This window comes from Hippichthys cyanospilos, chromosome 7 (assembly GCF_059441005.1).
Source record: "Hippichthys cyanospilos isolate Australia breed blue-spotted pipefish chromosome 7, RoL_Hcya_1.0, whole genome shotgun sequence".
Taxonomy (NCBI): domain Eukaryota; kingdom Metazoa; phylum Chordata; class Actinopteri; order Syngnathiformes; family Syngnathidae; genus Hippichthys; species Hippichthys cyanospilos.
The window spans coordinates 17651178-17665679 of NC_142375.1; the positions used below are offsets into that span (position 1 = coordinate 17651178).

Genomic DNA, 14502 nt, shown 5'->3' on the forward strand with positions numbered 1-14502 from the left:
TAAAAGGTTCCGAACCCCTGCACAGACTTTGACAACGAGAGCGTTACAGCACCATCTGGTGCCGTACATGTGCAATTACACTACAAAGCACAAAAGCAAAGCCCGTTTCCCTCGTGAATGGAGTCTCTATGTGATGTGTGTTTATGGACATGTTATGAACAATGCTTTTAACGAGTGAAGCATTCAAAAAACAAAATCAACGAAAGAAGAAAAAAATGTGTATATTTTTTCTTTTTTTATCACAGTAATTTTAGTGTGGCATTAACTGTGTGTATGGAGGAATGTATACGAAACCATTATGTTCCCAGGTGGGATGTAATAATTATTTCATAATTTGTCAGTATGACACAGCAATCTTATAAAACGCTAGCAAAGCCAAGAATGAGCACAGCAGGGTCCGGTTACTTTGTGAAATGTGATTCTGCAAAGTCCTACTTGAGTGTCTCTGAGGAGGTAAGGACTTCCAGATGTGCTTGCAGGAGAGCCAGCTGCGATACAACTGATGGATTTGGGAAAATCCCCAGTAGGCCTGCTTCATCTTGGCAACAGTGGGAGACACGAGTGTGTGTTTGTGTGTTTGTAGTTAGCGGCGTGTGAGCCTAAAATGTGATGCTCACCAGTGGCCAGTGGGCGGGATGAAGTATATGCAGCAGTGCACCCTGGAGTCTGGAATCCTCTTCTTCCTGTCAATGTTGATCTCTTCCTGCAGGTAGGCTTCGTACTGGTCATTGATGAACTTCATGATGGGCTGCCAGCTGAGGAAAATGTGGGGGGGGGACATATGCAGTCAAGTCCAGAATTGTTCATACCCTTGACAAATTTGGATTCAAAGATTTGACTCAAAGTTTTTCACCAGTTCTCATTGTTGATTTGATCTCCAAAGCCTGGCGTGTCAATGACCGTCAGTTTCATCCTCACGCCTTTCTCCTCAATATCTGCACACAGAAAACATGCATAAGAGGTTCATTGAAGTTTCTAAACTCTCTACAGGTGTGAATGTGTTTCTGTCGGGATGCTTCCTGCGAGTAATCGGCGACCAATCAGGGTATATCATGTCATGACCCACCGTGACTGATGGACTTGATCTCCACGGTCTTTGGAATCCTGTCCTCAGCATTGGGCTCAACCGACTTGCGGCTCACCTTCGATTTGAACAACGTGTTCATCAGAGTGGACTTTCCCAGGCCGCTTTGCCCTGTACATCATACACATACACACAAAACCATGAGTAGGAGATAACTGTAGATTGAAGGAAGTTACATTTTTTGGAGGGTGGTTGCTTTTTTAACACGCAAGATGGATTAATAGTCTTCATCACACCTTCATGAGAGTAATACGCCGCCTCAACCGTCAGTTTAAGATGCTTCAGTCAACAAACAAATATCCTCACAATACTCAAAGAGAAAATTATTATATAGAGCTTGTGTTGTTCTTGCAGTTTTGTCTGGCCACCTAGCAAGACTGCTATTAGCTATTGCTTCTCGATTAGCTTGTTTGTTAGCCATAATTTGCACAAGTGTCAAAAAACACTGATTTTGTCTGCTCGCTGAGGACATAAGCGGTAAATCTTGAACCACATTTAAGTGTGCTTCACGCCATGGCTCATCTTCAGGGGAAAAAAAAAGTTCAGCTCAGGCACAGTTGCTGTCATGGGCTAAAATCTGGTAGCGTACACAAATGCGTTAAGAAAAGAATGTGATGTTGCACATGCGTATCTGTGTACCAGTTATGTGCATCCCTGCCAATAAACAAGCACCAGCATCTTATAGCTGCCTCTGCAATGTAATCAGCATGTATCCCAATACAGGAGTTTCTTGAGGATTTTGTGTGTGTGTGTGATCCATTTAATTTAGCGTGGACATAGTAGAACAGCTGGAGGGTCACATGAAGAATTTATGGAGGGCAAGAGGACAGATGTGTGACCCCCCCCATCCTCACACACACACACACACACCATCAATGAACTCATCTGTTCAGGTTACATATAGGTCCACTATGTCCACCACAAGGTTAGTTGGTGTGGTTTGAATGACATAATCCATGCCCGGTCTGAGTGCATTATGATCACGAAGCTTGTCAAGCTTCGAGCAAAACATAGCAAATAGTGCTGCTATTCAAAATTCTAATTCAGAGAGGATTTCAACTGGTATTTTTCTAGAGCATACTTTCATTGTTTCTTACTCAATGGACTGTTAAAATTGTTATTTAACATCAGTGATTTATCATCTAACCACAGGTCTTATTTGCTCTTAAGGTGATAAATCAAGTTGAAACATGTCGACCTCAGATCTGTGTTGGCCCGCAGCAATGATTAAAACGCATCACATTTGCACCAAGGTTCATAGTGATACATTGTATCTCAATCTCGCAACGACTACCTTCAACTGTTCTTTGATATGCAAAAACATACAGTTGTCATGCGGCAGGAATGCAAATGTGTTTTGTACATGTTAACACCTTATACGGCTTCGAATTGAGGCCTTTTAAGTGTAGCAGACATCACACATTAAAAGTGGGTGAAATATGGCATTCCATTCTTTCCATGGATGATTTACTTAAGGTGAATACACTGGTGCATGCATGCATGTAAGATTTGCACTCATACATGAACATTAGTTAACAATACAAAATCCAATGTCAAACATAAGATGCTGTAATGGTTAACGGTGGTATTTCTACAGATTTGGGCCCAACGATCCCATATAAAATGATGCAGATAAAATGGTGTGTTCCAGCCATAAACCATCAGCATCAATAACCAGTTTTAAACTTTTTTTTTTTTTAACTAGCATAACATTTTAACAGTCATACAAGTGTAAACATAAATTAAGCCCTGCTTAAAAATTTCAGTTGAGTGGGACTAATTGCATTAGTAAAGAATAAAACCATTTGGCAGAATGTAAACAAAGTTTGATTTAAATCCTTAATTAGTTGTTTATTTTGACTATCATATTGTAATAACTTGCTAAAGCCAATTCCTCCTGTCTTAATTCAAGGTATATTTCTTATAATGACAAATTCCCCAGTTATCTTTTTATTCATGTCCACACTGCTTGTTCCGTGCGGAGTTCAGCACTGTGTGTTAGTTATTACGCCCTGAAGTTCATCCATAAAAAGAACTGCTTTGTTCCACATTTTGGAATGTGGCAGCCAAAACCCCAAAATATTCATAATGGGTACCATGTGATTATTTTTTTTTATTGAATTGAGTGCTGAGTCGATAAGTGTTGTAAACACATTTGAAAAAAATACAGCTTTGGGATTATTGGAAACATCTGAGGCTGTTTCAAAGAATGAAAAAAAAATGAAGTAACCATTTGTGGAGCTATAGGACAGGATGGCTTGAAAGGTAAGTCGTTTATTTGAAAGTAAGCGTGCCTTTTGCAATGACCACATGTGCTTTGTGGAGTCTGGAGAGCAGTTAAAGTCATCTTGAATTATTTTTACAATAAATATCTGCTCTCGCCAAAAAAAGCATGACCAGGGAACAAGGCCGGTGAACTCGATGAGTTATGGTCAAAGGCTGTTAATGCATCAAAAGTTGACCCAGACAAGTGGTGCACTGAAAGCAGCGTGACTTTAACACTTACTTTTTAGTGAACCACCACCAGCACATGATACAGGAAAGCATAAATGTTACATACAACACCAGCACAGCTAAAGTTTATGAACTAGCCTTTTTCATCCTGTAAAAATGTAAAGACTGAAACATTTTGTATGGAGACATTTCATCATCTTGTTTATAAGTAATGTGAATTGAATAAAGCAAAATATGATAACATGTATAGTATGTGCAGTAGGGCTAAACAATTGCCATAACGTATGGGGTTACAGGTCAATCCAAATAATATATCCAGGGTTAGGGAGGAAAAAAAGAAAAACTCGACCAAACCGGGTAAGTTGATATATATATAAAAAAAAAAAGGTCAACTAACTGTTGTTTGTGCCACAGTGTTCTACAATGACCTTTCTTGCAGACACATAAAGCGTTGCAATGATGGCCAGAGGGACAGAATCCTTACAAAAAAGTGAGAATGTCAGAAGTTTGGGATCATTTCCAAATCAAAGAAAGTGACAAAAATATAGAAAAAAACTTAGCAATACTTGCTTATTTTAACCATCTTCATCATCTTATGATGCCGCTTTATCCTTAGTGAGTTCAAACAGGGATCAATGCATAAATCACACTCTAATAACTGTTTTTCAGTGATAAAATCAACGGCACTGTGGTACATTAGCGCCACCTTCTTGAGCATGTTATGATCGGCCGACCTTGGAAAATAAACTGCGGCTTATCGTCCAAAAATATGGGCAATGAAGATTCGATTTCTACCCAAGGTGTGATGTCCATTGCACTCACCCACAACCATGATGTTGAGCTCAAATCCTTGCTTCATGGCCTTCCTCCTCATCTGCTCCAGGATGGCGTCGATACCGACATAGCTGAAGTCGCCAACGTGATGGCCTTTGTCCCCTTTGCCGTGCGGCGGGTTGGGATGGTGCTGCTTGGTGTAGTCGGACATGTTGCTGTGGCTCAGACTGACTTCTGACCCTGGAGGTAGTATGGAGAGATGGACTTGATGAGTAACTGACTGCACACCAAATAATGAATAAGTAGATGAGAATAATCCAAGGAAACAGCGAAACCCCAAATTTTTAAGTTATTACTGCAAACTAAAACCAAAGCTGTGTGTGCCTTCCAGGTGCGTTTTAAGATTTATTAAAGCTGCCGCTGACGCTGCCAACTACAAATCATGCCTTACCTCTCTATTGAGGAGGAGCTGTAGCAATCAAATGCTACATACGGCATGTGGCCAGGCACTGTTACAACAAGCAAAGTGAAACATGCACAACCGTGCCAACTTCACTGGTATGTAACACATGCTTCCCTCTGGGGGAGGAGCCAACGCTTCCTGTGCAATGGCAGAAAAGCCGCAGCGTTGTTTCTCCGTGCAAACCGCAGAAATGCATACTGGTACTATGCATGGTATACCTAAGGTTGAATGGACACAAGTAAACAATTTGCTTTGGGACAGAAGTTTTGTGCAGTCAAATTATAGGCAGAAAACCAAAAAAGCCACACACTAAAACATTTATTGCAAATGTCACAATATTATATCTACTTGCACAATCCAATAAAGCCAAGTCTCACCACATATTCTGCCTGGAACAAAAATAATAAAGCTCTGATCTGATTGGCAGTCACCGGACCAAGTCCTGTGCTCACAGAACGACAATAGTGTGAAGTTTGCATATTATTGTATTAAAGTAGATACTGTCGGTTTCTATATTAATGGAGTATTTTTTTTAATTGATTTTATTTTACATTTATAAACTACATACACTAACGAAAATTTTACTTTTACTACTTTTTAATAGCTGACATTTTAACGACTACAAGAGATTTGGAGAAGAAAGATTTTCCTCATCTATGCATCATTTTAAGACAACAGTTGTGTTGTGCCAAACCAAAAATAACCCACTTTTAAGCTAAAAACTCACAGGTGTGATTAGTTTTTCAAATATGCAGTAATTAAATAATTTGATAGCGTAAAATGTGCAAATGCTAGCTAGCTTCCTACCAACATGTTAGTTGTAACCATCTTTTTACTTTAATTTTTTTCCTGTTACAAAAAGAAAAAATACACTCTGTATTGTATGTAGTGTTATCGTATTAATCGGGAAGTTCAAATATAAAAATGTCTTCATAATCATGTGCTACTTGTATCCTCTCTCGTCCAAAAACGGCTTTTTGATTATTTGTATATCAGTGGAATTAATCAGAAAAATACGCCCATATTTATCCATTTCAGGGGGTGGCCATTTTGTCACTAGCTGTTGAGTCCAAATTACATTACAATTGTACAGGGATCATGTATTGACTGCCTCATTTTTTTAAACTTTTGTCATGTGACATCTGCAAGCTAAGTCGTGATTGGCCGTTACCTGAGCAACTGTGATGTCGGTCTCAAGTTGACAGCAAGTGGAAAACACAACATATTATTCTAATAAATTCTGGAGGTTGATTTATCCTTTACCATTCCTTTACTTCTACTTAAAAACCAAGTACTTCTACAATCTCTGCAAAAAGCACTTCAGTACCACCAACAGTGAGCCCCATAAAGCAAACGACGAAAACAGGAAGTTTAGAGCGCCTGTTCAAACATTAAAATTTACTATTACTTATAAGTCTTCAATCATCCAATCCAGCAGAGCACACCGCACAAGAGTCAAAAACAACAGCAGAAAAGCCCATTTGACATTGGCCAGGGAACATTTGGAACATGGGCGCCCATCCCACAAATGCAAGCTTCTTACAAATGGGGCATCATTTGAAATGGAAATAAACAGGCTTTCCAAGAAGCGTAATGAGAAACGGCTGTCATTATGATACGGTGCTGTTCTACACTACTGCGTATAACAACCACGATAATAAACATAACGTTCAATCAATAACTCCGACAGTGTCAATAAAATATAAGCAGTTCTAGCCTTGTAAATTTTTGACACCGATCTTGAATTAGATTTGCAGGTATCCGAAATGACCCATCATATTTGACACACAGATTTGCGGAATTATTGGTTGCTGACAAAATGATTTGAGGGGGCCTGCAAGAGAGGATTATGCTATAATATCAGATAGTGTTTTCATAGAGGCCCAAAAATGTCTCGCTGCACCCCTTGTGTGCAGGCTTTGACAGTACAAGGTTCCTCTCATGTTCCCTCCAATCTATCCCCATGCGCTTCTCCTCCAGTAAAGGACAAAAGAGCTGCAGTTTCGGACAGTACACGAGGGTGCGCCACACCTACTTGTAGCCTCTCTGGTATCTTTCAATGCTTTTCACCTCCCACCTAATTTGACCGCATCAATGTCCTCACTGTGCTTTGGCCAAATATTACTTAACACAGACAGGCCACAGTACAATAAGCACATTTAACCAAATGGATATAATATGACATGAAAAAAGAACAGAATAAGGAGAATAATTTTAGAAATTATATATTTAGTTTTATTGAATTTAAAATGAAATGGACTTTTTACGATAGTTATTATAATTATTGTACAGTAGTTTATTATAGTTACGATGATGTCAGGTTATGTCAGGCCAGCAGAGAAGACCTTGCTGGCCCTGACGGACCACCACTGTAATATATATATATATATATATATATATATATATATATATATATATATATATATATATATATATATATATATATATATATATATATATATATATATATATTAATATATTACCCTCTGCCAATAAATGACATCTTCAATGAAATCTTAATATTTTGGTTGAGAGAATTGCACACAATCAGATTTTGTCATGAATCAATAGGATCATTGATTCAAATAACACTCAACATTGCTGAATTCCTTTCTGTTTTGAACTAAGTTTACACACAGATCTGCAGATCGACTGAAATCATAGCAACAATACACATGCCAAGTCAAAAGTTGATTACGTCACTTCTATCTCTTCAGTAGTTCACAACTCCATTGGTTACATAAGCAGAAGTGTCGTAAATGGAAACATTAAAAGTACATGCACCGGTTTCATCATTTAAGCAGATATAATGGTGTCATTTTTAAAAACTGCATCTATTTCTTTTCATGCTCCAAAAGACAAATGTTCTGAAAACAAATAGCGAAAAAGATGTTATTTTTACAGCTGCTAGCAAAGGCCATTATAGTGCTAATGATCTTCAAATAGAGCAGGTCAGAGATGGCATTGAAGTCATGAGCAAAATGCGATCCTGACACTCAGGAATGCAGATTAATCCACACTGTAACATGAATCCTCTGTATAGTGCCCGGCGGTGGGCTGGAGCTGATTTCCAGCCACGTCGCTGTCCTCAAGGACGCCTCGAGGGGATGCGGATGGGGATGTGGAGCCATTTATCTTTAGCGGACCTGATCCAACAAAATCATTTCTTTGACTTCTCCACCGAACTGGTCGGTCCTTGTTGTGTTAGCGAACTAGATGCTGCAAATGAGCTGTACTGACATGCTTCAGGTCTGCAGCCAAGCAACCTTCCGGACTCTGTGAGACCATCTGCAATCGTAGATTTGTGCTTCCAAGAATAGCACAACGCTCTGGCAGTAACGAATGCATCAACAACAACAACCACATTTCAAGATGGACACATGGATAAATCAAAGCATGACCTGTTTTACTTGATCTCTCTTGCAGCCTAAAATTTTTAGACTATTTTCATCTCTGATGGGGGTAGCCTAGCACATGATTATGTATTTGCTACGTGTCAAGGCCGCAGGGGCGTCTCGTGAGTCACGTCTTAATTGGAGCGTTCTAATGCGATAAAAAGACGACGCCGATAATGACCTTTGCCACGCACGCGGCCTTTCCGCATGAGTAAGTGGGCGACAAATGAGCACAGATGTAGAGTGTGACTCATATCGCCACTATTTCATGACATGCAAATCTGTACACATTGCTTGACAACACCATTGACTAAAATACCAACAGAGTACTGTGTACCTAACAGATAGTGAGACCATAAAATTAAAAAAAAAAAGCACACTTTGGGAAATGGGAATCTAAAGTAAATTTACCAAAATAACGACCTATCCTTGGGTGACCAGATGTGCCGTTTTAACCAGGACAGTCCTGATTTTGAGCATTGTCTCGATCGATTTCGCCAGCCAGCTTAATTCCGTCCTGCTTTTACGTAGGTTGTGTCCCAACATCCCATTTTTCGTTTTAGTCAAGTCAATCACATACTTGTCATTTCAATTCATATGATTAACCACTAAGAAAGGAATTTAACTTTTTACTTTGACATATGGAAGTAGAACAACTATGTGCTTCTGTATTTAAAATTTTTTGAAGGGTTAGACAGTAGCGAGCTCAGAATTTCTGCTGGCGCCTTTCCAATGTGAAACCGCGAGCTATGTTGTGGCAATTTATTATAAACAAGGTTATGAAAAAATGTGCTTACATTAAACAGTTGACAACAAAAGAAAGTGTACTGTACTTAACCCTAATAGAAATACTGATTGAATGCACAAAACAACAATGAATTGTCCACGAGCACATTGTAGGGGTTAATGGACAAAAACTTCAATATTTATGTGATAAACCAAAATAAGAACAGCTGCATGTCACCTCAGGTTACAGGAAATACAAATCCTACTACATTTGCACAATACCAGGACACAGCAAAAAAGGTTGGATCATGGTGATCGCAGTGACTATTGAACCGTCACCCAAGATTGCGTAACAACACAACCATCGGTCACCAGATTGACTCATGCTTAAATTTTTTTATAAATAGTTCCTGGTGAAAATATATTGCCCATTTTGTTTTCAGCAAAATTGTAGCATCCTGGATTTTAATTTACAAAATTGTGCACCACAATCTATCCATCGATCAAATGATCTAACTAGCTAACATGCTAGCTATCAGGCACAAAAACACAAATACATCAAACTTAGATATTTTCTGATGTTACCACATGCACATTTGAAACTTACATTACAAATTGTATTCTGAAGAGGTCGACGTCTTTATAATAGAAGCAGTTTGGCACATATGAATCAAATTTCCACTATTTCCTTTGTGGCGCACTGTATCGTCAACACCTGACCTTTCACAATAAAACACATTAAAATATTTGACCCCCTGACAACATTCCTTCATTTAACTCCCTTAATGAAAACAGTGTCAACTGAAAGCAGATGTCGAGACTATGACCAATGTCTTCTTCCAATATAAACATCATATCAGATCATTTTTGTCTTCACCTTGTGACTTTTAAGAGGATTAGCAGAGGCTCCATTTCTGTTTGACGACTGCGGACGAGTTCAAGTTTTAAATTGTGCAGGAGTAAACAAACCCCATCATCAAACCTCATCATCTACCAGAAAATAAATGCAGATATTGTCTTTTACAGCTTATCATTATCCCACGCATTAGTCAAATATAAAAATGCTTCAGGGAGGAAAAACAGCAACAGAGGAAAAAAGGAAAAATGACTCATAAAATATACAACACGTCATTAAGTCTAATGATGTAACTGCTTTTTGTGGTCGTCGACTGGTACTGAACATTAGGACATTGGGAGGATTTATATGAATGAGCAAAATGTCTTTTCCGCTTATTATACAAAGAATTCTCTATCTCTTAATGTGGGTGATATAGATTAAAATCAAGTTCAGCACATGAAAACAAATACTCCCAATAGCATAAAGGTTTTTGAGGCACTTGGGGGACATCAAGTACTAAAAAAAGACATGATTTAAACAACTCTGTCACTGAGATGAACATTTGCGGCAGTGTGGCAGGAATGACGCGACTACAATGACCTAAGATTGCAATAAATAGCTTTTATTATTCCTGCACAATGGCAGACTCACAAATGAATCTGTTGATGGAGAGACATTGACTGTTTGACAGCATTTAAATGTTTTCTTGCTCAAATACTCATAAAATGTAGTAAAAAAAAATAGGCTTTCTCCAGCATCTCTCGCTGATCTGGTCTTCCCCATCAAATGTTTTCTGACAGCCCTTAAACACCGTCTGCACTTACAATCATCTGCCATTTAGAAAAAAAACATGGCTCTCATGAGAGGAAACCTCTGGATTTTTGCCCGGGTTCACCTTGACTGAATTTCCCGTTTTCCTGTAGGTGTACATGTACTGTATTTATCTTGGTCTGCCCTCACATATTTCCCCTTGCTTTCTTTTACAATATTAGCCCATTGGTGGAAGTATAAAAAGAGGGGAGGATCATTCCACAGACCGCCTGTTAAAGAGAAAGATCGATGGTCTCAAAAGAAGAAAAGCTTTCAGTTGTTTGTTTTTATTTTGGTGCAGAAATACATTTCAATCACAACATTTTTTTGTGCTACAAAACTGGACTTTGAATTAATACTTTGCTTGCCAGAAATTTTCTCTGTTAGAAACAACATACATTGTATGTGCCCCCATCAGTATAGCACATTGTGATTAATTTTGCGTATGAGGAATAATAATTATGCACCAAATTCCAACCATTATTAATCAATCTCAGATGGTAGCTACAGTATTTTGCTATTTGCTGTTGACTAAAAATGACATCTGTTTTCTAAGTTTTGCTATGTGATGTTTTCTGATGATTAAATGAAAACAGATCAATTTAGCCGAGTAATTCATATTCCGCCAATTTAAACGTAGACCCACAGGGAATTTTGGGGGGCTCAAGTGTACATAAAGAAAAACCTTTTACTTTTCTCTTAGTTCAACCTTTTGTTTCCACTTGATTCTAGTGAGTTTACTGACCGTATGAGCACAGGATTGAAATATGCGTTATTTAGTATGCTAAAGTTTTATGGTCTATCTTCGTTAACGTTGTCAGGAAGGAATGTTATTTTTAATTGGAAATAAAAAAGAAGCAGGTGTGCAAACATAATAAATGCCCATTTTTATAACTTTTCTTGCATGTTAAAGACTGTCTAATACACGAAGGCAAATCACACAAAACTCTATTTGCAATGTGAAGATATGCTGAAAAGCCACTCAAGTAGGACAGGAAACCTTTTTCAGATGGCCGATAGGATATCACTGCGCATGTTTTTCAAAGAACGACATCTCAAGACCGGATAATTTATGCTGCAGTCACCTCGGCCAAAGAATGATGAAAGTCTCTCCGAAAATGCAACGGGCCACTTCGGAAAAGAAGCCTAACTTTTGACACCAAAGTAGTTGCGAACCATCCAAATGTCTTTGCGTGTTTTCCAGGCAGAGTCACTTCTTGTAGGAAGTTCTTGGACCGAGCACAACTTGGAAGAGATTCCTCTAAAAACTTAGAGTAATGGGCTTGCATACAATATGTGCCGTTGAATGTCTTAAAACATTTTTAAGGGATTGCTATGTTCCTGCTGCTTTCACTAAAATACTGACTGATTCTAGCTGAGTTAATGCAATCGATTAGGTATCAAGATTGATGGAAATAAAGATCTTCTCCTTGTGATGTCAGTGCATGTAATGAAATGTGAGACATGTTCTACTATATGTTACACTTATCATAACCGGTTACTTCTTTATTTGACTACGAGGGAACGGAACAATGCTCAAATTCCGACAGATTGAAGAGTGGTTCTCATGCATGTCACTAAAACCAAACGCTTGTTTCCGAATCCAAAAAAGCATGCTAGTTAAAAATCCCGATGCATTTCTCACCGCCATGTGACGAGGCTAAAAAGAGGGGGGAAGCTGATGATGGCCACAGCTGCCAGAGACAGACGTCGCTGCTTCACAAAAGCTCTGAAGAATGCTCCTGGCCCTTTTTATCTTTCAGCCCCGTGATGGCCCACAGAGAGCTTTAACCTCGGAGGGGGTAATGTGGAGCAAAGCAGATGACGGGGTGTTGAAATTGTGCTTCCCTCACTGAGAGAGCGCAGATATTGACCTATCCTGCAAAAGTTCAGTCAGCGAGTTGCTGGTGAAGGGGTCCATATAAGATAAAGAACCCCTTTTTACGTTTTTTTTTCACAAGTGTGCAGAAAATAATGGTTTAATCCTAATTTTTATTTTATTGCTGGTTTGGTCAGTAGCATCTCAGAAAATAAGATACATCATTGATAGTTGTTTACCAAAGCAAATATTTTGACTATTTTGATTGAACACAATGATAAGTCTGCATTCATAGAGGACAAAAGATTTCTGAGAATATTTGCTCAAGACATTTGGAGGATTTGGACAATTTGAGTCTCTGAACAAGTAATCCATTACAAGAAAGGATTGATTCGTAAGATCAATCATTGCAGAAATAATTCATTGAAAAATTAATTAATTCAAGATGGGTATGTAAAAAAAACTCAGGCATAGTTCGAGAATAATAAATCAACTCTATCAATCCCAAAGACATATTTTTACACCTTTACAGAGTCCAGACATTCAATACCAAGTACTTATTTAAAAGTATTTAATCAAATATTGGGGTAAATATATGTCTGCAAATAATAGGCATCTAAAGAGTTACCTAAAATGAATAATTTTAATAAAATACTATTTTTTTGCAAAGCAGTGGGTAGAGTGATGATAAAGGTATTTTTCATATTAATGTTGTGACAGCAATTTAATGTTACAAATCAAATATATCACTTCATTCATGTATCCAAATATTTAATAAGTCTACGTTTCAGCTGTCGTTGAAATAATTTAGATTTATAATCAGTGTTTTTTATGTCACAATTCTGCATAAATCGTGCAACCTGAGCAAAAAAAACAAAACAAAAACGTCACAAATTTTGGAGTGTAATGCTAACATTGGATAACTTCTTTCAAGTGTTTGCATTTCTTTCAAAATGTCATAGATCTCCTAACAAATGGCCTAAACAACATTGGGTTTTTTTTTCTTTTATTCGTGTAAACAGCTCCTAGGAGACTCACAAAGCAAAAGCCAACACTGTAGGGAAGTCTCAATGGTGCTACGATGCAGACTCTCTGACAACATCTATTCATATGTGAGACACATGGAGAAGGAAGTCACAGGGTACAGCCAGAACTATTAACGACAAATAGCTGAGATTTAACACAGAAATAGTCCACAGTAAATCACAAATACATTAATGGAACCTACAGTATGCATGGCTGCGCTTACAATGGATGTCAATTCAAAATAACTGCAAGTGCGATAAATTTTATTTTTGCAGCATCTGGAAGCAACACTTTTTTTTTCCATTCCTGCAAGAGCTGTATGGTGAAAGTTAAAAAGCAATCGATTGGTCATGATGGACTTGCCGTCAGTCCGTCACCAAAAGGCCACTAAAAGACAAAAACATTTAAAAACAACAGTCTAAGCCCAACAGAACAGTAGAATTTGTCCATTATTTTTACCTGTCGTATTCATCAACATCTGTCACTGTAATGGTTCATCATCTCATCCGGTAAAATCTGAGAAATGTTAAAACTGCTATATACTATAATTGGGAGCATGAAAGCATAAACACAGTCTAAATCAGACCTTCACAAATAATGCGGTAGGCCCCCCCGTGCGTGGGTGCGAGGTCATGCCAGGGCTTAGAAGTTATCATTGAAGCTTAAAAAATAACTTTTTTTAAGGTTTATTTATATTGCTTTTGTTTTCCTTTTGTAAATGTTAAAAAGGATATGATTTCTGCCCTTTTATATATTTTTTTTTCAATGTTTGTGGTGCATTTCAGAGTCATGGTTTCATGAAGTGAAATGCATACTGCACACAATCTTGCTCAACACATTCATTGTACAGGCATAAAGACAAAGCAATGATTAAAATGAATTATTGAGAGAATTTTGTGTTATTTTTAAATATGATTTGAACGAGTAAATCGCTTGCACAGTTGAGCAAAGCATTGTGACACACCTTTCCATTCCATTAAGCAACGGGCACATCACAAAGTGATCACTCCAAAATCTTGCTTTTTACTTGTAGTGTATGTGACAGATGGTATATGGTTAAATGTGAATTTTGTTTTATGTAACCACTGCTGTCATACAGCAGTCTCAAAAATA

The 14502-nt window shown here is 38.0% G+C and overlaps 1 protein-coding gene across 4 annotated transcripts in view; it reads right to left on the bottom strand.

The window, feature by feature from the left end:
• Positions 1-14502, bottom strand: part of LOC148421375 (neuronal-specific septin-3-like) — a 75380-nt gene that overhangs the window by 8841 nt on the left and 52037 nt on the right. For all 4 annotated transcript variants that reach the window (XM_088419836.1, XM_088419837.1, XM_088419839.1 and 1 more), the window contains 4 exons: positions 4361-4552; positions 1067-1195; positions 854-935; positions 618-755 (listed from right to left, as the gene is read on the bottom strand). In XM_088419836.1, the coding sequence (XP_088275962.1) occupies positions 618-755; positions 854-935; positions 1067-1195; positions 4361-4552 (541 nt within the window). The remainder of the gene's footprint in view (positions 1-617; positions 756-853; positions 936-1066; positions 1196-4360; positions 4553-14502) is intronic.